This window comes from Mesocricetus auratus, unplaced genomic scaffold (assembly GCF_017639785.1).
Source record: "Mesocricetus auratus isolate SY011 unplaced genomic scaffold, BCM_Maur_2.0 Super-Scaffold_100014, whole genome shotgun sequence".
NCBI classification, from domain to species: domain Eukaryota; kingdom Metazoa; phylum Chordata; class Mammalia; order Rodentia; family Cricetidae; genus Mesocricetus; species Mesocricetus auratus.
Genome location: NW_024429197.1, coordinates 31,696,871 through 31,719,989, shown reverse-complemented (window position 1 = coordinate 31,719,989; position 23,119 = coordinate 31,696,871). Strand labels below are relative to the sequence as shown.

The following is a 23,119-nucleotide window of genomic DNA, read 5'->3' as shown; positions in this document are numbered from 1 at the left end:
GTGCTAGGCAAGCTCTCTACAATTGAGCTACATTCCCAACCAAACGTCTCTTCACTGTTTATTGCAGAACAGGGTCTCAGTGAAGTCACACAAGCTGGCCTTGAATTACTCTGTAGTTTTACACATCTGCTTTCCAGGTAGCTGAGGTTACAGGTCTGTGCCTCAGCCTTTGCCCATTTTAAAAATTGTATTGAATTTGGGTTTAAGACTTTTTTCTATGTGGGGAAGGTTTGTTTCAAAAAGGGTCCTCCTACAATGTAGCCCAGGCTCTCTCTTTTAGCCAACTTTCACTCTGTTGCCCAGGCTGGCCTTGACTCTGGAACCCAAGCAGTTCTCTTGAAGCAGCCATGCATAGCAGAGCCTAGATAAACCATCTTTTCACTCTGCTCTGATACAGAAATGTTTTAATTTTGTAAAGATTTATTTTACGTATGAGTGCTCTACCTGCATATACACATTTATGCCAGAAGAGGGCATCAGATCCCACTGTAGATGGTTGTGAGCCACCCTGTGGTTGCTGGGAATTGAACTCAGAACCTATTAACCGCTGAGTCATCTCTCCATCCCCGGAATGTTTTAATTTTGGATGAACTCAAGTTTATCTAGGTTTTCTTCCGTTGCTCATGTATTTAGAGTAATTAGCAAAAAATTGCACTGTTGAATCCAAAGTGAAGACTGATCCCTGTGTTTTCTGTTTTTCACAAAGGTTGCTGTTCTATCCTAAGTTACTGTTTGTAGATGGTGTGAGATAAGGGTTCATTCTTCTGCATGTGGCTATCCTGTTATCCTAATAGCACCTGTTGAAGACAGTATTCTTTCTTCAATGAGTGGTTATGGCACACTTCCTGAAAATCACTTGGTCACGGAGTTAGACACTCTGAACTATGAGAACTTTGATACATTTCTTAATCTTGAGCTTTCATTTCCATACCTAGGAAACAAGAATGATAGCCTCTTATCTCAGAGGCCTTGTCAGGACAGCATGAGATCACGTGTAGGGCACACGGCAGGTGTAGAGGCAGAGTAAAGCAGGGGAGCATCCATCGCCTCTGCCTCCCTTCCTGAAGTCCCGGGCACAGGAGTCTACTTTCATCTCATCCATTTCCTGAATGGAAGCTTGCACTCCTGGACAAACAGTATGGGGGATCACTCTTCTAGGAGAAGTACTTACCTAGACACGCAAGCATAAGTGAAATAGTGGCCCATCTTTAATAACCCCGTTGCTCCACGCTGGCTCTGTGCATGGAACTCTTCTAGCCTTGGGGACATAGACGCTAAAGGCTGCCTCTGCCTTTGCAGGACTCTCCGATGGCGGAACAGATAAAACAGTGGCAGGAGCTGAGACCTGTTCAAGCAAAGGGCTCTGAGTGAGTGCATGGAGAAGGTAATCCTGGTCGGAGGACTTGAGGAAAGCTTGCAGAGACAAAAGACAGTTGAACTGGGAAGTCAAGGACTTGTGGGTAGAAATGAGTAATGTGGATGAGAGGGAACCGCGTTAGCATTAGGAAACAAAACCACAGCTATTAAGGCATCCATATAAGTTGTGGGTTCTAGATGAAAACTATTCTAGTAAGGTAGGACCAAGGGTTAAATGCTATTCTGATTAAAGACCACTGAGCTGGCTCAGTGGGTAAAGGTGCCAGCTGTGAAATGAAGCCAGATGACTTCCACATGGTGGAGAGACAACCCAACCCCACAGGCTGTCCTCTGACTCCCACATGTTTTGAATGATTTTTATGGGTAGGGAGATGACTTGGTGGACACATGCATGTGGGTCTGACGATCTGTCCTGAGTTCAACCCCACGAGGTGGTAGGAAAGGAGGGACTCCCAAGAGTTGCCTCCTGACCTCCACACACATGCCACAGCACATGTGCACCTGTGTGCATGCAAGCACATACACACACAGGCATGCACACACTTTTTTTAAGTCTTGATTTTGTGATTGGAGAGATGGCTCAGTGGTTAACAGTACTGGCTGTTCTTGCAGAGGATCTGGGTGCAGTTCCCAGTACCTGCACGGGGCTCACAACCAACCCTTGTGACTCCAGTTCTAGGCTATCCGAGACTCTTTTCTGACTTTTGTGGGCACCAGGCATGCACGTGGTACATAGACATATACATGCAGACAAAGCACTCATGAACATACAATGAATAAATCAATCTTTAAAAACAAAACAAAAAACCCTGAATTTTATCTATAAGGCCATTGGAAACTATTGGTGAAGCTTACAGTGAGAAAGTACCAGGGCCAGATCTTCATTTCAGACTGATGGGGAAACCACTGTGGAAGATGGCTTATTAGGAGGAGGAGCAGGGTGGATGGAGGCACTGAGAACAGGAAGAAATATAGCAAGGATGGGGAAGAGGGGGCTGTTAGGACTTTCGTGATACTGGAAGGTCTGGGATGATGCTCAGGTTTCTTATTTGGGGACTTGACAAGGGTCATTCACCTGGTGGGGGCAGAACAGTAAAGGGCAAGTAAAGAGTAGGAAAAATGATTTGCTTTGTCAGATGAGTCGAGGTGGCTATATCCAGTAGACAGAATGTACACAGGCCTGGCATTTGAACTCGGTTACTGTGAAAAATACATATACTGCGGTAAAGTAGAATGCTTTATGAAGCTCTGGTCTAGCTTGCTGAAGTGAATACTAGGTTTTGTTTGCTCTTATATTTTATTCTTTCTGATTAAAATATTAATGAATGTTAATGGCAAAAGTATGAAGAAAAAACATACACCCCATAATCAGTTAATCCTTGTGGAAAGGTAAAGAGATTATCTTGTTAGAAAATAACCCACGTTTAGAGAAGTATAAAAATGAAAAATGCAGGCTTCCTGTGTCTTCCAACCTTTAACCATTGTTACCAGGCCCTTTTATTCCCTTCTAGGAGAAGTGTGCAGAAGCCTACCAGACCTATACATCTGCCAAAAAGTCCTGCCACACGCAGTGTTTGAGAGGTCCATTGAACTGAGGGCTCAGTCAGCCCACTACTTTCTCTGGCTACCTGCTGTGGCATTTCTGTGAGAGCGTGCAAGGTCCCCAGCTTCAGATCCAAGGGCTAGTCTGAGGAGGGGATGCAGCAAAGGACAAGGAAAGGAGTGTTGCTGTGTTGGGAAATGTGGAGCGCTTTTGGCTGCTTGTCCAGTTGGCTAAGTGACTCATCTGGCAAGTGTTTTCAGTCTGAACTAAATGTGTAGTACTGTGTGTGTGTGTGTGTGTGTGTGTGTGTGTGTGTGTGTGTGTGTGTGTGTGTTGGGGGTATGTGTCTGTCATGGGTGATGTGTGTGTGTGTGTGTGTGTTGGGGGTATGTGTCTGTAATGGGTGGTGTGTGTGTGTGTGTTGGGGTATGTGTCCATAATGGGTGGTGTGTGTGAGGGAGCAGATTGCTCATCTCCTGGCCTCACAGGAGGGCAATATATGCAAAGCCAGACTTTCCTGCTTTCTTGCTTTTTGACTGATAAACTAAGTAGGGCTATTTGTCTAAAGCCACATACCTGTTGGCCAGAGCCAGGTCCTACATACACTTCAGAAACAGGGGGTGGTATGGGAGGGGACTCTCAAGTACTGGGTAGCCAGCACTCTTCTCCATCCTGTCTTAAAAGTGACAGACCCAACAACAAATTCCCAGAAGGAGGCAAGACCTCTGAGGTGCCCGTTGCACCCCGGGCCTGTGCATCACCTGCAGTGTCAGCTGCCCTGCCCTTGTTACTGTGAATGGAAAAACATTGGTGTGGGAGGCGGGGTGCTCTGCCACACCCTGCCCTGTTGTGGCTGGCCTTGAGTGTGGGGGTGGGTTTGAGTAAAACATCAGGGTACTTCTTCCAATTACGTTGCTGTTAAGTAAGGCATCAGAAATTAAATTTTAACATTTTGTGACTGGAGAATCTTGTTTTACCAAGATTCCGGGAACGCTGCGTGGATTATCGTCCTATGTGTAGAATCCCAGTCTGTGAACCTGGCCCATTGCTGGAGTTCCACACGTTTCCCCATTTAAGTGTAAGGCCAGGGACCACTCTCAAACAGTTTAAAAGCCAGGCAAGACCCTCTGCACAGGCCGTTGTCGTCTTACACATCTTGCAGGGTCTCCTGAGACCCTGAAGCCGGGATGAGGGAGAGAAGACGAAGAAAGGAACCAGTACAGGCTACAGGGGACCTCTGAGACCCACTCCCCCCCCATGGATCCTTTTTAGAAAACATCACAGAATCGTGAGGAAGTGGGCTGAGGCCTGGGTTTCCTCTTGACTGTCCCTGAAATCTGTGCGACTTCTTCAACTGAGCCGGTTAGAGTCTTCAGAAACAAAACAAAATAACTTGTCAATCACTTTTTCATCTGTTACCTCCGCTTTAGCAGGCACTGCCATTCCCATTTACCAGGGAGAAGCAGGATCCCGCCCCGGAGGGGACGAAGCCGGGTTGCTTTGGCTCTGTCTTCGGGCTCTCCTCTTCCAGGCGCCTTGAGGTCCGGCAGAGTTCCGGCAGCCAGCGTGCAGGGCTCGGCCGCTGTCAAAACCTCAGCCCGGGCGCGCGCCGCCCCGCCCAGGCCCCCAGGCGAGCGGCACGCCCTCGCGCCGCCATTGGCCTAGTCCGGCAGCCCCCGAGAGTCGCGGCCAGAGCGGTTGTGGGCAGCGGCGGGCCGCTCCGCCCCCGGGGTGTCGCCCCGTAGGACGCGGCGGCCGTGGCGGCGGCTGCGGGGGCTGCGGCGCCAGAGGAGGCGCGCCGTGCTGTGCGCCCCGCGAGCCGCTGTGCCCGCGGCGAGGTGAGAAGGGGCGCGGCTCGCGCCGGGGACTCAGCGGTGTCCAAATCCGCGAGTTCTGGGGTGGCGCGGGGCGCGCCGAGGGGCGAGGCGAGTTTGGGGGCCCTGAGGCCTCGCTCTCGCGGGAATGATGCTGGAGATGATGCCGAGGCTCCCGCGTGAGACTCGCGGCTGCCGGCGCTGCGGAGTGTGAGCCAGTGAATGGGAGCGTGTGGCATGGTTGGTCTCGGAGTGCGCATCGGCCGGGCGCGAGTGTGCGTGGGAGCCGGCGTGCGTGGGCGACGTTGGTTGCGCGTGCTCCCCCGCGTCGGGGTCCGTGGATGTATGTCTGTCGGGTGCGCTTTGTGGTGGGCGTGCGCGCTCATCTTCAGCCTGGCCTCTGGCGAGTGGCGGGGCTCGTGGGAGTTCTGCGTCTGTATCCCGCGGCGGTGCGTGTGCAGTGCCCGGGCTTTGCTCAGCCTGCCCCGGAGCACCCGGAGCTGCGCAATCAGGGGCCCATCTGAACCCAGTCCCGCTCTCCCCAGCCCTGCTCAGGGAGTCCCGGCTGCTGCCCTTTAGGGAACTCCGGACAGGAACTCTCCCATCCCACCCCAGGCCTTGGTTTCGCCATTCGTCCAAAGAGGGCTGACCCTGGGTGGAAGCGAATTAGGCGCGGGGGCGCTTCTTCGGAAGGATGGGGCCAGGGCGACGGCTGCAAGAGGGGGACGACCACAGTGCGCGGGGTCAGGTGGCTCAGGGATGGGGTTGGTGTGGTGACGCTGACAAATTTTTGAGATCGGGACTAAGTAGAACGTGACTGCTAAACTGTGGTCCCCGGGGCAGAGGGCTCAGCTTCCCGCATTCTAAAGTCCGGTACTTTCTCCCCCCTCCGCAGGAGCCTGGCTCGACCCCCAGCCGTGCGCCCCGCCCCGGCGCCATGCATTGCGAGGTGGCCGAGGCACTTTCGGACAAGAGGCCAAAAGAGGCCCCTGGTGCGCCCGGCCCGGGCCGCGGGTCCGCCGGCCTGGGAGCGCACATGGCCTTCAGGATTGCCGTGGGTGGCGGCGGCTGCGGGGACGGGAACCAGCGAGATCTGTTGCCTCGGCTGCCGGTGCCACCACCACGCGCTCACGACCTCCTCCGGCCCCGGAGCCCTCGAGACTACGGCGCGTCCAAGGCTGGCGGCGGCAAGGGTGAGTCCGACCGCACCAGTGTGCTGACTGCGGGCATGCAGAGGTCCGTCCAGGCTGCGGGCGCCGGCGCGGCTGCCACTGGCTCTTTAAGGATTCTCTGGAGAACTTCGTGGAACTTTTTCTTAAGAGTTCCTCAGTATCTATCACTGCTGTTGATTGGAGCTCGGCTGTCAATCTAAACCGATGCCTGGAAGCATTCAATTTAAGCCAAATAGGCATGTTTTGGGAGGAAATGTGTATATAGAAAGCTTACATTACATATTTTTGCTTCTGTATGTTTCTGATAAGAGTCGTGTGAAACGTCAACATTGTATTGTATGTTAGTGTATCAACTGTGTCTAGTAACTGTTTCTAAGCAGCTGAAGGCATACTTTGAACTATCCCAATCTCTCTGAAAAAGAAAGAAAAAGAAAAGCAAGAGAACTGAGGACTTCGGTAGGACATGCCCCTTAGGAACCTCAGTTTCCCCATCTGTTAAGTTAGGAATTTATTATGCCAATTGATTCCATGATTCCTGACGGACGTTTTTCTGAGTCTGAAATCTAATCTGGGCCAAATGTTGACTCAGAAATGGCTTTTCTGTGCTTGGTGAAGCCAAGGCAAGCTCAGAACCCGCTACGGGCAAATTCAGGGACAGGTGCTGGTACTCTCCGGAACATACTCGCCCAATCATAGTTAATTATTACCGACCTGTCATTTATAGGTTTCATGTTAACAGATAATTAACCAGACATTAGAGAGATTGGTAAGGGATGTGCTATTCTGCTCTTTGATTCCCGATTAGCCGAACCAGCAGCTTTGGGGTTTCATCGTGTCAGCCCCAGGACCCCTTGATCCACTTCCCAGATGGTTTACAAGGAAGTCAAAGCCAGCGTTTTATAGTTGTAGACCCTCTTACATCAGCTCGACACCTTAGGTCAGCTTGCTTCCCGTTCCCAGCCTGGCTGAAAAAAATACATGTGCAGAGGGTTCTCTTTGACTTTGTAAGGGAGAGGCCCTTCTTGTCTTCAGTCTCTTCTCCCAGGAGAGATAATTTTTTTTAAAGGAGAATGAAAATGGGGAAATGGGGTAGTAATGCTTGCTACAGGGGCTCCCTGGCCTGCTGGGTTCCATAAAAGGTCCTTTCTTACACTCATGCCCGTCTGCAGATCGTGCAACCTTTGTTTCATCGTAGAGTGGAAGGATTGCACTCTGCATATTGCTTCCATCCTTGCCAACTTCAATTACGTTTTACCCACAATGTATCACCCGATGTAAGTTCTTAAAGTCAGGGCTACATTTGGAAAGAACAGGGAAGGGACAAGCCGTGGGAGAAGCAGACCTTGCACCTTAAGCTGGTCTTTCTGGTCAGTCTCCCAGTGGCTTCTCAATTGTTTTTCTTCACAGCTGTGGGGCTGTTGGGGTAGAGCAGATGACACCCATTTGAAAGGTGAGAACACTGAGGCCCGCAGGTGGGGTAGCATCTGCAGCTCTGGGAGCTGGAGCTCTGGCATAACTTTGGGTTAGAGAGAGGAAAGTCTGTCCACATGTTCTTCGGAGTCAGGCCGGGTAGTCTGAGAGAAGAGCAGCTTCCTCCCCGTCTTCTCAGGATGCTCTCTTAGGAGCATCGTTGAGGCAACAACACCTTCCAAGATCTCCCACCAAAACAGTGCCGCCCTCCCTCCCAACTGCACATCCCTTTGAATGTGTGCCGTCCAGCCCCATCCACTCAGGCTTATTAGAAACAGACTAGCAGAGATACCAACTGAAGCATATTTATTGGCTGCGCTGTAAGTGCTAAGACACCATCCGCCATGGGTGGGATGACAGGGAAGTTAACTCACCGCTCTGAGCCTCTGGTCTCCTCCTTGAGACTGACTTCAACAAGAACATTTTAGGACCGAGATAGTGATGTGTTTGATACTCTCAGACTCTGGACTTTTATTTGGGTGGAGGTGATAATGTCCGTCACAGGGTCAGTAAAACAGGGTGGTAAGGATGCTGTAGGAACTGAAAAGGCAGGTCACTTTTATTAACGTCGCAGGACGCCCATGCTGGGGGCAGTGGTACTGGAGGTAAAGCGGTAGATTGAGGAGTGAAAAACTTCGATTTTTACATGTTAAGTGTGAGGGCACTTATTCTGGTGCTGCACTGGCCAGGAGAGGCCGACAGGTGCTGCGCCTTGAGCCTTCCATGGCCTCTGCTACCCAGTGAAGCGAGAAGACTGTAACGCTTGGTGTGGGGTCAGGGTTCGAATGATGTGCCTGTTGCCTTGGACAGACTGTAAGCACATGAAGGGACTGAGCTAACGACCGGGAGGGACGAGGCACGGGGTGACATCATGGACTAACGTCATTATTATTTGTGATAAGAATCACTATCTGTTTGTGGCCAAGTCCCATTTATCCAGATTCCAAACAGCTGAGAAGGCCAAATTGCCAAATCCTGCATTTTTAAAATTATTATCAAACACCTGACACTCTTTTGTAAGTCCTGGAAAGAAGGAAAACAGCTGGGGTTTCCCTGGAGGCCAGCTTTGTGGCCATGGCCGATGACGCCTGCTCTGTGCTCAGGCCTTCCCGGCCGTGTTCAGAATGTATCTGTGCACTTCTTGCCTACCTCGTGGGCTCTTCTGCAGGAACAGATCTCCTGTGTGCTTGAATTGGATGGGGCACACTCTGGCTCTCGGGAAACTGACTCCTGTTTTTGTAGATTGATGCATGGAGGTTCCGGGATTTACTCAGAGCTAAGGACTGTGCTCCTGAGGCCTCTAGCTCTAGGTCTTTATGGTTCCGAAACGTCTACCATCTCCATGTGTACCCTTGAGTTTAGAGCTGACATTCATAAGTAGGCCTTCCAAACATACCCAGAGAATTAACTGCATTTGTTTTTGGTATGTCTCCTCTCTTAAATGTTTGGAAATGGGTAATGGTCTCTAGGCCATGTCTAGAACACTTTGTAGTTTACCAGATGATCCCATCTGTCCAAACTGGATAATGATGGTACTGTAATTCACAGCAACTTGGTGGGCCTGGGCCCTTTTTACCATGTACGTATACAAGAAGCAAAAAGGGAGACTTACAATCACACAAATGTGAACTCTGCCATTAGTAAAAATGGTTCCAAGAGCAACCAGTCCTGTAGCTTAAAAACAAACAAACAAACAAAAAGAAGGGGAAAAAAAGCAATTATAGGCTGTGTGCCGGGCATCAGGCTGCTGGTGTGGAACGAGGCATGATGGTTTATTTCAGTGTGCTATCTGGTGGAGTTTTTTTCAGCCGGTCAGGAAGCTACTGCCATGTTCCGAGGAGGTCAGGAAAGGCTAGCACATCTGTGATAGAAAGGTGTAAGTTATTTTTAAAGTATTTTCCCCCTCTGGCTCTGGTGGGCAATTTGCTTTGCATTTCATCCATTTTAAAGTGCTGGTCCTGGGATCCGGAAATAATCAGATCCAAATTTTTTCGGTGCTTGAGGTTTCAAATAAGAGGGGGAAAACCTGCTGGCCAAATGTCAGGCTCACTGAGACAAAGAGAAACAAGTGTGTGTGTGTGTGTGTGTGTGTGTGTGTGTGTGTGTGAACATGTTGCGTCTACAGTCACAAGAATTATGTATCTGACAAATCTTTTATAGATATGTAGCGGAAATGTAATTCCTGAAGATTCCCTTCAATTTTGTGCAGCTAGAATTTCTCTCCCTTTTCTGCCTCCTGACCTTTCTAGAAGCTGCTAAGACTTGGCTGGCAAAATGGAAAGGGAACCATCACTTAAGATCATGCCTTGGTTGGGGCTTCGTTTTTCTGGTTTACCTGCAGTGTGCTTAGCTGGCCCAAGGTCTCGGGACCCTCTTGATAGTGTAATCGGGTGGGGGGTGTTGCTCTGTCGTTGTGAATTTTTCTGTGTGTGGTTTTTCTGCACACTTTGAAAACCACTCCTCTTAGTTACTCATCTCCCCGTATTTCATTTGCGTGAGGAGCAAAGTGAGGCAGCACGCTTATTTTTAAAGTGCGTTAAAATCTCATTACAGGCATAATACGTGAATCATTTGAAAGCTATATTCTTATGTTCTTTGCTCTGAAGGTTGCATAATTATCATTTTCTTCGGTTTTATTTCATGGAGGTTGGCTAGCATCCTAGAGGAGAGGAAAAACTTAAGTTTGGAATAGGGGTTTCAGTCCTTTTTTGGATAGGATTAGAAAGAAAAACCAACAAACAAACAAACTTTATTTAGAAGTTGAACATCACTAACTGTGTGTGGCTTTTACTTAAAGAAGAGAATTTTCTTGGAAAATTTGAAGCTAATACAGTGATGGGTACTCTGTCTCTCTCTGTCTCTCTGTCTCTCTGTCTCTCTGTCTCTCTCTCTCTCACACACACATACACACACACACAAATCAAAGTTAAATGATCACCCGTGGTTTGCTAATATATTTTTCCCCCAGACTAGATTTTAGTTGCAATTAGTTTGGGCCTCAAGGGTCATGCTGTGTCTTTAGGTAGGGGCTAGTTTATTCTTGTGTGTAAAAGCACAAAATGTTCAGTTCAAGGGGGAGAAGAAATCAAACAGACTGCAGTGGGCTTTGAAAAGTTTGACTGAATAATACAAAAAAGCACAAGCTGTAACTCTAGGCCAGGAAGAAAACAAAAACAGAATCCCCAGACTTGTGAAGTATCTGTACTGTCGTCTTCCCGGTTGCTCTCTCATGATTCTAACCGTTGAAAATGGGTTGCTTGTTTATCAACCACTGCTGCCCAAATTAATAGTTTACAATGAAAAAAAAAGTCTTCAGCGTTGGAAGCAAAGTCCAGGCACTGACAGCTGAGTTACTGAGTAAGGAAAACAGAAGAGGAGGGGGCTGTTTTGTAGCCGATTGGGTCTCTCAAAGCCTTATTTATAAGAAACCGAAAGAAAACAGACTTGCTGCTCCGGGGTGGGGGTGGAGAGAATGCAGCCCTAACCCAGGGGTCTTATAGTTTCCAGTCACTGGATGCATCTGTTTTCTCCTTTCCTGTCTTCCCCGTTAAACTCTAAAGCGTTGTTCCTTCAGAAGGTTCCGGCAGAGCGGGAGGATTGTGTTAGCATTTTGAGCCGTGTTTTTAAAGTCTGCGTTTTGAGTTGGATGCATGGAGAAGAGCCTTCAGCCTGTGAACTGAAGGGTGCATTTCCTGTAGGGCCTGAATTTATTTTGCCATTATGGTTGAACTGCCTGGAGCATACACATGCATCATATACAACTTTGATGCACACGGACTAGGCCTTTGTTTTGAGCCTCTATTTCCCCTCTGTGAAATGGGGACAGATTGGATGATCTGTATCTCCTTTGTGCTCTGAATCCCCAGGACCCCACATTACCTAAGCCTCGAGAGTTGGGAGGATCCTGGGCATTGAAAGAGTGTGTATTCATCTTTAGGCCAGGCTAGGGCTTTTAACTGAGCCTTCTAGGTCCTGACCGCCGAAGGTGAATGTAGAAGGGAAAGGGAAAGGGAAGCACACTAACCTTTATTGAGTACCTACTGTGTGCCAGGCCAGACATGGTACAGCTGTAAGTACATTTGATCATGACGGGCAAAGAGGCATTCTCTAAATCCCACCAATGGAGGGATGAGTTAGGAAAGTGCCTTGTCCAAGGCTGGGCAGGCGGGAAGTAGTGAACCTGGCATTTGAACCATATTGTCTGAAAGCAAGGCTGGTATTTCCTCCTAAAGCACATACTCTCATGGGACAGCTTTTATAGAACTTGTGCCTATGGTTGGCTGAGACCCCGGGGGGTCTCCCTTACTGAGTTCTCAGCTAGCAGGCCAAAGTGAGGGCTTAGGAAAGACGGACTGCTTGGTTATTCATTGCTCCCCACCCCCCCACTGCAACACTGGGAGGAGATGGGTTCCCAGTGTGACTTGTGTCCTCAGGAAGCTGGGGTCTTGTGAGGACTCTCAGGCTGGCCATGGAGGCTCCCTTCTCTGTAGCAGGGGCAGGACCCGCCCTCCCACCCCACCCAGGGTTATTGCAGGTTCTAGCCCCTGGCTGAGGCCATCTCATGGTGTGGAAGAATTTTTTGCAGAGGCCAGTGGCTCAGGGATCCATGAAGCAGTCATTTTGTTTTTAGCACCTGGTAAGCTAAAGGTAGGCTTGCCAGTGTGGACACACCAGGGACCTAACTGACCTTGAATTTGTTTTAGAAATGGATCCTTTGTGTCAAGTGATGAGCTGGTCAGAGGAAGCCCAGAGCTACCAGGCTGAGTCTGGCCTTGTACCGTATGTTCACGAGACGCTTGTACTTGTGCACTCTGAAGGAGTCCCGCGTATTGGGGGACTTCCTGGGTCCCGTGTTGAAGCTGGTTCTGAAAGGGAGTGTGTGGAGTGGCATCAGGGGTGTGGCTCCTGCCCTTCCTATTTGTGTCTTTTTTTTTTTTTTTGCCACCCACCTTACATCTCTAGATGCAGTTGCTTTTGTTTTTAAGTTGCTGGAAAATAGAGCTCTAGAAAGAAACCAAGAAGGACCGTGAGCTCGACTTGAGTAAGACAGATCCCATTTGCTGTTTTAAGTTCTCGGGAGGACTGGGGATAGGGTTTATTTTGGAACGCTGTTGGACCATCTGAATTACTTCTCTGAGCGCTGGGTATTTAATACCTAGTAGAAGTTTGTATAAGAGCTGATGATGTATTTTGCCGACTTTCCAACCCTGTAAATAAATTACACGTGCCGGCAGAGACTGCCAGGATCCACTGTGTCAATTGAAGCTTAATTTTTTTATCCCAAACCACTTAATAGTTCTGTCCTAGTGAGCACAGCAAACCAGGCGAACGGCAGCCTGTCCCCAGATGAAGACCAGCACCGGGCCAGGCCCCCGTGTAGTTGAGATTTTGCCGTTGTTTTTGGTGATTGGGTGGTGCTCATGATCTCCTCAAGGCAGGCAATAATAATAATATGATTTTAAGTGTATTATAAAATGAAACCGGGTGGCTTCCACTCCCGAAGCCTGGCTCACCTCCTGCCTCTAAAGGAAAAGGCTGAAATTGTGTCTTTTTTTTTTTTTGCATCTTACCCCATTTGAGTGCAAAGCCCAGGTAATATCATTGGCATTTCCAGTGGGAAACAAAATAGGGGTTCTAATTTGGACACACTATTAAATATTTCATGCTTCAACCAAACTCAATTCTTTTTTTCCTATAATAAGTTTAAATATTAATTCTCTGGAATGTCAGATGCCTAAAGCGAGGCACTTAGTGATCCGCAGTTTCAAGTGTCTCGAGGAAGGTTTATGAAACAGGATATTTCACTGGGAGGGATGAGCAGTGTGTTTCAGGGATCTCTGAGTTCAGGGCAGCGTCTTCTGATTTACTTTTTAGAGGGAAAAGGTCATAAAATCAGTTGCTTTATGTGCTGAAGGATTAAGTGGCTTAGGCTGAAACAACAGCACAGACTTTACTGGTTTCCCCCGTTATATTTTAACAATGCTTTTGGGGGGAGGGGGCGGGTCATTTTCCCGCCTGCTTGTCTCCTTCTCTCTGGCCCCCCCCTCAGCCAGATGGCTTTAATTCCGACCAAATCCCACGCTGAGGCCAAATGATTGATCAAACAGTCATTTGTACTTACGTAGCGCTTTGTGAGAATATGTCCGCACTGCAGCTTCTCGTGGGGCCTTCAGAGGGGATGATTTCAGGCAGACTGGGTCACTTGGAGGGGTGGGGGTCCAGGATGGATGGAAAGCCGACATCCTGGACTGTGAATCCTCGGAACTTCTTGCTGAAGACCTTTCCAATATTGCTAGGCCTAGGCAGCAAAGGTACGCAAGTTTCCTAGACACAAGAGTTAGACAGCTCATGCCTGCTGATGGAGCGGCTGCCTAAAGAGGCCTAGGTGCATCCTGATCGTAAGCCCTGCTTTAGAGTCGGTTAATGTTTTCCAAACAGAGCTATATAGCCGTGTGACTGGGCAGGCACAGATTGGTCCTGCAGACCGTCCTCACATATGCTTTAACAGTCTTGACCTGCCAGTGTGGAAACAGGACTCTTGCTGGCTGGCTCTACCGTCGTCTCTTGCTAGTCCCACGGCAACGCAGACTTTCTCGTTGTGTACCCTAAGCAGAGTTTCTCTCTGCCCTTCTTTCCTTACAAACCGCCGGGCAGTGGTGGTGCACGCCTTTAATCCCAGCACTTGGGAGGCAGAGGCAGGTGGATCTCTGTGAGTTCGAGACCAAGCCTGGTCTACCGAGCGAGTTCCAGGACAGCTTCCAAAACAATACAAAGAAACCCTGTCTCAAAAAAACAAACAAACAAAACAAACCACAAACCTCTTTTATTCATTGTTGCACATCCTCACGTTACCTTGAGGGACAGGGAGGAAACGGAGATGCTCAGATGCTCACTCATGTGGCCTCATGCCAGCGCTAGGTCTGACCTGAAGTGTTGGTGAAGTGTCTGCGTTGAGGATGTGGGTGTGGAGCGTGGTATGGAATAGGCTATCAGGTTCAGATTGTGGCTTGGTGGTCTCAACATGGTTATCCATACACTGGGGATAATAACAGTTAAACTTTCAGCAGGCTGTGAAGGGGGGAGATGGGTTAACACAGGCGTTAGTGCATAAAGCAGAGGGCTCCTGAGGGATATTCATTAATAATTACAGTTGTCACTGTGGCTTCTGCTGTAAATGGCGTGGGGACCTCTGGGAACGGCTTTGCCTCCTTCCTTTCCACCGTCCTGACCCTGCTTAATCTTTCCTGCCAGCTTAAGAGCCACCTGATTCTAGGAGAATCTCTGCCCTAGTCCTCCTTCCACCTCGACCTGTCCACACTCTGTGGTAGTTACTACTTAGGTGGATTTGAGGACAGGAATGGAGTCTCCTTGTCCTTGACCTTGGCTCAGGACAGGTAACCAAGAAATTGTGAAATGGTGATGACCCAGTTGCTGCCATCAGGGAGCCTTGGTCAGTGAAAGAGAGTGCCCAGTGTTCCTGTTTTCTTTCTCTAAGGATGGACATACAAAGACTCTCTGTGAGAAAGATTGATTTTATTAATGATTCATTTGTTTGTGCATGTGAGTGCAGTGCTTGAGGAGGCCAGAAGAGGGCGCTGGATCCCCTGGAGCTGGAGTTAGAGGAGGCTGTGAACTGCTATGTGGGTGCTGGGAACTGAACTCGGGTCCTGGAAGAGCAGCCAGTGCCCTTATCATGGAGCCGTCACTCTGGCCCCCAGCAAATGCTCTCTGCCTGTTGGTGCTCCAGTGAGGTGCTGAGTGAGCCTCTGAGGCAGACAGTCTTGTTCTCTTTGCAGTGCCATCTTGGGGTCTTTGCAGTGAGCTCCGCCTTGGCCTGTTGGGTGACCTTGGCAAGACTTCCCACTCTTCGGGCTGCCCTTTCCCTTCCTTGTTGGGAATCACTGACTTCGGGGTGGCAGACTTTTATGGTTGCAAGTCCCTGGAGTGGCCAGGTAGAGGACTCCACTCTGTGCCAGGAACTCATTGATCAGCTAGTCTTTCTGAATCAGTGAGAGACCCTGTCTCAAAAAATAAGGGGGCAAGCTATAGAGGAAGAAACCTAACATGGATCTCTGGCCTCTACACACGAGCGTATGCACCGCCATCCTTTTAAGCATGGCTATGTACATGCATATACACATGCACACACAGCATAGGTACTCATGAGCAAATATTTGGTGGTTGGTACACATGTGACCCTGATTTCCCTAAGAGGAAGAGTGTCAGACTAGGTGTTGGAGCTAAGACCTGGAACAGATGATGGCGGCTCTCATATACTGCCAGGGTGGATGAAGATTGATGTCCCCACAGGAAACTTAGGTCCAGTGCAGGCAAGATTAGGTAGAGCTCCTGTGTAGTATTGGCTTTCTGACTCCTCTCTGTGCACCACTGTGACTTTATGGCCACATAAGTTTGAGAGGGGTCATGTCACTTGGAGAAAGGTGGCCATGGGGATTTGGTTCATTGAACTCCGGGCCTCCGTCTTCCTCCTCTGCTAAGTAAAGGCCATTTCTGTGTAGAGTTGACTTGGAGTGAGATAAGAAGTTTATAGAGCTACGGAGAAGGCAGGTGCATCTGTTGCAGAGCAGGATTGGGTCTGGGTCCTTCTGTGAAGCAGACCTGGGCTTAGTTCCTAGGCTGACCAATTGCTGCTGTCTCCTCCATGTTGCGGTGGTCCACCTTTACTTCACACTTGTCTGTTTGGGTACAATTAGGTGTCCGATTAGGGTTTCCGGCTGTGGAGGACACAGGTCTGGTTGGCTGGTATCGGGTTTTACATTGGGGTGGAGAATGGTCAGGGACAGATGTTCTTCATTGAGGTGGGTGTGGGTGGCATGAGCTCCGCTTGATAACAGGTACTGGCCTTGGGTCAGCCCAAGATGCACACGCAGCTGGTAATGGCCGGTGTCTCATAGGAAGGGAGGGGGCTTGATTGTGGGGTGGGTTCCAGAGGTGAGTACACCCTCCACCCGGTTTATTGGGCTGGCAATTGCTGCCTGACTCCAGCAGCCTGCTGAACGTTCTTGGTTCTTCCTTTCGAGTTTAAGGTACTCCCACTGGCCTGTTCGTCCCTGCCTCATGCCGCCTGCCTCTGTGGTCTTGACAGGCAGGCATTTGTCCATCCCCGCTGGGAGGAAGTCTCTCTGAAGCCATTCAGTTTTCTCCATTTGCTTCTTGAGAGGTGGGTGTCATCCTCCTCATTTTACAGATAGGAAAACGTGCCAGCGGGGACAAGTGACCCAAAGCAGTGGGTGACGGCTGCAGGCTGGCCTGCTTTTCCACCCCCTTTACTGCCTCCCGGGGCGTCACTCCTTTAGTTTCATTACCCATCTTCGAGAAACTCCCCGCTTTCAGCCGGCATCAGCGTTGACCTCCTCCATTTCCTGACCACCCTTCGGTGTTTCTCCCAGGAAGAGGCAGTCTCCCTGAGCTCCAGGTTGTCTTTCCCAGGGTGCTTCTGAGGGGTGGGGTTGGGATGAGCACGGCTCTGGCTCACTGGTGGAGTTGGTTCAGAGGATGGAATCCTACAGGACTCTGGCAGGGTGCTCTTTTCCTCCTCACTGATGATTTCTAAGCTTCAGTCTGCTTGACCACCTGCTGTTCAGGTGTCAGGTCCAGCCCTGGCCACTGTGATCACAGAGCTGATAGCCTGGCAGGCGGGTGGACGGTGAGGGAGTATTGCAGGGTTTCTCAGCCCTCCTGTGCACGCTCTCACCTAGGTCTTGTTACTAAGTAGATTCCCATCCTCTAGCTGGTGTCAGCTGATGATCTCAGCCTTGACTTGCTCAGAACGACATGGACATATTTGCTGGCTCCCCTGACAGGGCCTGTGGGAAGGTCGATAGGGGTCAGGGTGGGAGAGATCGGTAGTCGAGGGAGGCTTGACCTCAGAGGGAGCCCTGTGAAGGCAAGTGAGAACTTGGATTTGCAAAATAGTCCTTTTCAGGATGCTGGAGGTGGAGCCCACCTAGGACAGTCTGTCCTGGATGGGGGCTGCCTTGCCCAGTGCCCCGCCCTCTAACCTCTTACTAGTTCTTGCTCTGTAAGCAGCTTTCAGAGGCTTTGGTTGTTTCACACCAAAAATATAGAGGCGCTGTTTGCCAGGGAGCTAGCCATTGGTTGATGTTGGCCAAGCAGGTAGTTCTGTGGCCTCTAGGGGCCCTCCTCATGCTGCCCAGCATTTTCAGTATTCTAGAGCCATCATATACAGGCATTGCCAGCCTACTCCATTGCCCTTTTAAGAAATGGATCCTCTTGTTGAGTATCACAAGGACCCTGTGATGTACATTTATTCCTTCTTTTTTTTTTTTTTGGTTTTTTTTTTCGAGACAGGGTTTCTCTGTGGCTTTGGAGGATGTCCTGGAACTCGCTTGGTAGTTCAGGCTGGTCTCAAACTTACAGAGATCCACCTGCCTCTGCTTCCCGAGTGCTGGGATTAAAGGTGTGCGCCACCAACGACCGGCCCCATTTATTCCTTCTTAACAGTAGTTACAACAGCTGGGCATAGTGGCGTACCCTTTTACTCCCAGCACTTGGGAGGCAGAGGCAGAGGGATCTCTGTGAGTTCAAGGTCAGCCTGGTCTACAAAGTGAGTTCCAGGACAGTCAGGGCTGTTACTCAGAGAAACCCTGTCTTGAAAAACCAAAAACCAAAACAACAAAAAAGGAATATAGTTACAGCCATTAGGATTAATTACATAGACTTAACAACTCAATCTTTAAATCATTCTAACTACATCCCAAGTGCTCAGTAGGCCTCTGCTTTGGGGGAACATCTAGCCATATGGTGGGCAGGGGACATACCAACCTTGCTCCTGTTGGGGACACAGATGTGAGTCCTAGATTCTGTCTGCTGCGCTTCCAGAGTCCATGGAACTGTGGTGATGAGAGATCTGGCCAGGCATCCTCGAAGAGGTGATACTGAGTGGACGGCCCTGGTGGGAGGGTGCGGTGGTCTCTATATGCTTGTCCCCAAGCTGTGAGCATGCAGACAGTGACCTGGGCAGCACTTAACAATGGTCGGATCTCTTTCTATCTTTGTTGTTTCCGACTTCAGCAAATTGCTTGGCCTTACCCCTAACCCTTATTTGGGAGGTGACTGGCCCTTTGAAGATAATTTAATTTATTAATGCCCCTTCCCCCACCATTTAAGTAATACAGAAAGTTTGGAAGCTGTAGAAAGTTGTCAAATACTTCTTGGCCTATAATCCCACTGGTTCCAGTGACTGCTTACAGTTTGGTTTATTTCTTTTTAGTGTTGTTCATATCCAGTATGTTAGTATATTTTTATATTACTGAGATATTATATATCCCGAATATAGTCTTAAACACTTATTTGTAAAGCTAACACTTCTAACATAGTCATTTCTGTGCTATTTAAACTCTTGGTAAACATCCAAAAATGTATTAAATTTCATTGGTTAGCTTATTTTGAATAGGTGACAAATTAAAATGGTTTCAAATCCAGAAGCTCCAAAAGAGTCCTTAGGGAGCCCCTATCTCTCTGATTTTTCACCTGTGTGTGACACCCCATCTCCAAACGAGTGACGCCTAAGTTTGCCTGGCCCCTCAGAGCTGTCTTCTGTGCATGAAAACCAGCAGGTTTATGCCAGCTGCGTATGCAGGGTTGTTGAGATTCCCTGCTGGTATAGAGACATGAAGCCACAGTGCACATCTTCCTGCCCCTGAGTTTCTGGTGTCTTCTCTGGGTGGGGTTCTGCATGGAAGCTAGGAGGGCGCTGGGTGGTAACACCTAGTAGACCCTTTAAAATCGAATCAGTTTTCACAGCTGCAGACAGCACCTTCTCAGAGAACATACGCCTGCATCCTCACCTGGGCTTCAAAATTCCTTCCCTCATTTGAAGGTGGAAACAACATCTGGTTATCCTTTCCTTTGACTTGGTCTGATTTCCAGTAAGGCGGAGCCTAAGTTGAGGGTGTTTTCACAGTTCCTATCTCTCTTGCTGAGTATTTTGCTTTCTAGTAGCTTAGTGACAGAGAGCTTGCTTAACACCCGTGGGGCTCCAGATTCGAACCCCAGTACCACCAAAATAAATAAATAATAAGTAAAAAGCCTCCTTCTGTCATTAAGAGCAAGACTGTCTTGATGTTTGCTCACATTTTTATGACTCTGCTGCTTAAAAGAGTTCTTGTGATGTTTTGAAATGCATTAAAAATTCTTTTTATAGTTAAATTGCCCAGATTTTCCTTTGCCCTTATCTTCATTGTTTTGTTTTTTGTCACTCACCAGGTCCCATTGTTTGTTGTTATTGCTATTTGCAGTAACTTGTTTTATTAATGTTTTAAAATAAAAAATTATTTTTAGCAAAGTCATGCCAAACATAGCTTTTAAAATAAGCTAGTGTGATAAAGCTTTGCCGAGAAGCTGGGTCTGCACAGCCACTCTGGAGAGGCAGCTTTCAGCCAGGGTGACAGTGAGGTCTACCTCCAGGGGGCACCACTTATGTGAGCTTGTGTGGTATGGTGGCGCTGCCTTGGATTCACTTAGTTACTTTTTAGCATTTTCTTCCATATGTATCAGCTAGAATCACAACACTATTAACAGTGAACCTACTGTAGTGACTCAGCACATCCCACACACCCTGCCTTTGGAGGTGTGCCTGTCATTATCTCTGATCTGCAGGTGAAGGAATAGACTAGAGAGGGAAAGCTGCTTGTCCAAGGTTACAGTGCTGGCCAGAGAGTGAGGGTTAGGTCTCTTTAAAACAGACTTGGCTGTGGGGTTGCCCTCACTGCCCACATCCTGATACAGCTGATGAAGATTTAGTTCTCCCAAGCCCCGGTCTCTCCCCTGCACTGCCTCTTCCTTGGCGTAGGACCTTGAGTTTATTTGGTTGAACCAGTGTGGAGTTGGGGCTGTGTGTGATGAGAGATTGTCTCATTGGGTCTGGTCGCAGCCTAAGCCAGCAGGCATGACGGTGGTGCTGGCTGCGTTATTCTGAAGTTGGAGTCCACTCTGGTTTGAGGGAATTGCCTGGTATTCACCCAGAGAGGAGGAAGGATAGAGACGGAAAAGCCCAAGGAGAGGGTTTTCTATGAAGGGTTGCAAATGGGGGGTGTTTGTCTTTCTACCCATGCCAAGTGGCAGAAGGGTTACCTCCTCAGGAAGCTTAAGGGACTGGCTGTAAGAGGACCACCCTGGGAACACGGCTTGGCCAGCATGCCAGAGGGACAGAGTGACAGGTGGGGACCCATGTGTGACAGTAGAGAGGAGGAAGGCTGTGTGGGGTCTGTAGCTAGCAGTGAGCAGAGGGTTTTCTCTAGAGGTTGTTGTCAAGCCCGCCTGGCTCCGGAGTGCGTGCCAGGCAGAAGAGGCTGGGAGTGTCCCATGGGGCGCAGAGGGGTCGCAGCTGTCTGCTGACGGAGGAACCCATGGGAGTGTCCTAGTGGCGTGAGTGTCCAGCCTGCAGTCTAGAGGACAGCTCTCCCTGCTGCTCAGTGGACAGTCAGGGACCTGGAACAGCCCATTCTCTGCCTGGTTTCAAGGGGAGTTTGGAGTTAGGATTATTAATCTGTGCGGGACATCTTTTTATTTTATTTTATTTTTGGTTTTTTGAGACAGGGTTTCTCTGTGGCTTTGGAGGCTGTCCTGGAACTAGCTCTTGTAGGCCAGGCTGGTCTCGAACTCACAGAGGTCTGCCTGCCTCTGTCTCCTGAGTGCTGGGATTAAAGGCGTGTGCCACCAACGCCTGGCTTGTGCAGGGCATCTTAATTACTAAACCTAGGCGATTCTTAGGACGGAAAATCGTGGGACTGAAAAATGTTCTGAGATCTGAGAGTGACCTGGATTGTCTAGGGAACTCCCAAACTCTCGTAGCTGCAGGGATGGGGAAGAGGTGGGCAGGGCAGTGACAGTGTGTCTGGAGCCTGTTCTCATCTGGACACGTCAATCAAGTAATCAAGTCGTGCACCTTGGGAGCCTTTCACCTTTCGTTTCCAGGTTGTTTTCATTTTCATTTGCTTGGTCGGTCCCTGTATGTTCCCCTGATTACTCCATCACCCTGTCAGATGTCCTGTCCTCTCTCTCCTGTATCCTGATCTAGCCTGGAGGATTTCTCTGAGAGTTTTTTCTCAGTCTGCCCTGAGCAGGATCTTTGCATCTTGGCTCCTCGTCTGTCAGGTAGCCTGGGTGATGGGAGCAGAAAACAGACTTTAGCATAAGGATTCTGAGTGGGTCTCAGAACTTCCTGCCAGGGTTCAAGAAGCAGGAATGGTGCCTCAAGCCCACTGCAGGCTGCTCTGTGGTGCATAGTGCTGTGGGGGGGGCAGCAGCTGACGCTCAGTCTTGATTTGGGATGTAAGTGTGGTTTGGAGCTGTCCTAGAGTCATGTTCTAATTAAAGTGTGAGTGAGTGTGTGGTGTGTGTGAGTGTGTGTGTGAGTGTGTGGAGTGTGTGTGAGTGTGTGGGGTGTGTGTGAGTGTGTGGGGTGTGTGTGAATGTGAGAATGTGGGGTGTATGTGTGGGTGTGTGTGAGTGTGTGGTGTGTGTGAGTGTGCGTGAGTGTGAGTGTGTGGGTGTGTGAGTGTATGAGTGTGTGGTGTGTGAGTGTGTGGTGTGTGAGTGTGTGAGTGTATGTGAGTGTGTGGTGTGTGTGTGAGTGTGTGGTGTGTGAGTGAATGTGTGAGTGTGTGGTGTGTGTGTGGTGTGTGTGGTGTGTGTATGTGTGAGTGTGTGGTGTATGTGTGTGAGTGGGTGTGTGGTGTGTGTGTATGTGTGTGTGTGTGGTGTGTGTGTATGTGTGTGTGTGAGTATGTGTGGGATGTGTGTGAGTGTGGTGTGTGTGTGAGTGTGTGGTGTGTGTGAGTGTGTGTGAGTGTGTGGTGTGTGTGTGAGTGAGTGTGTGGTGTGTGTGAGTGTGTGAGTGTGGGGTGTGTGTATGGGGTCTGTGTGTGTGTGAGTGTGTGTGTGAGTATGGTGTGTGTGTGAGTGTGTGGTGTGTGAGTGAGTGTGTGAATGTGTGGTGTGTGTGGTGTGTGTATGTGTGTGTGTGAGTGTGTGGTGTGTGTGTGAGTGTGTGTGGTGTGTGTGTGGTGTGAGTGTAGGGTGTGTGTGTGAGTGTGTGTGAGTGTGTGAGTGTGTGTGTGAGTGTGTGGGGTGTGTGTGGTGTGTGAGTGTGTGGGGTGTGTGAGTGTGTGGTGTGTGTGTGTGTGTGTGTGTATAGGGGGTGCCACAGCATCTGTGTGGAGATCAGAGAACTCCTGTTGGGGAGCCAGCTCTCCCCTTCCACAATTGTCCGTTCCTGGCATGGACCTCAGGTCATCAGGCGTGGTGGGAGGCACTTCCCCCACAGAACCACCTCACCGGCTCCTAATCGGAGTGTTCTGATCAGCATTGTGTCCACGCTGTGGAAGGGGGGAAGCGAGGGTGGTTGTTTGCTTTGCTTTTTTAGTTTTAGACAAGGTTTCGCTCATAGTTCAGCCCGGCTTTGAACTCGCCACCCTCCTGCCTCCGAGTGCTGTGGTGATAGACATTTAGCATGGCTGGCACAAATATTTATTTTTAATTTTTTTTAACTTAACAAGTTTTCCTTGAGTACCTGCTGTGAGGTACACATGCTTCTAGTTGCCCGGATACCAAGGAACAGGCGACGGCCGTGGATGTGGCTTCAGGGCTCACGTTCTGCAGGGGAGAGTGCAGTCATCAAATGATCAGATGGAAATGGAAGTTTCCCAAATGGTGGTCCACAGGAGAGAACAAAAGCAGGGAAGGGGCTCGTGGGCTGT

General features: G+C 49.4%; 1 protein-coding gene and 1 long non-coding RNA gene across 2 annotated transcripts in view; one reads left to right on the top strand and one right to left on the bottom strand.

Annotated features, from left to right (window-relative positions):
• Window positions 1-206: 206 nt before the first annotated feature.
• LOC110341254 lies at window positions 207-4,673 on the bottom strand. The gene is made up of 3 exons (XR_002383142.2): window positions 4,340-4,673; window positions 1,172-1,345; window positions 207-931 (listed from the first exon to the last, which is right to left on the bottom strand). It is a non-coding gene; the product is annotated as an uncharacterized LOC110341254 (long non-coding RNA).
• A 91-nt stretch (window positions 4,674-4,764) lies between these two features.
• Glis1 (GLIS family zinc finger 1) overlaps window positions 4,765-23,119 on the top strand; it is a 185,943-nt gene continuing 167,588 nt past the window's right edge. Inside the window, exon 1 of the mRNA XM_005072153.4 lies at window positions 4,765-5,927. Coding sequence (XP_005072210.2) covers window positions 5,672-5,927 — 256 coding nt within the window. The 5' untranslated portion in view covers window positions 4,765-5,671. The remainder of the gene's footprint in view (window positions 5,928-23,119) is intronic.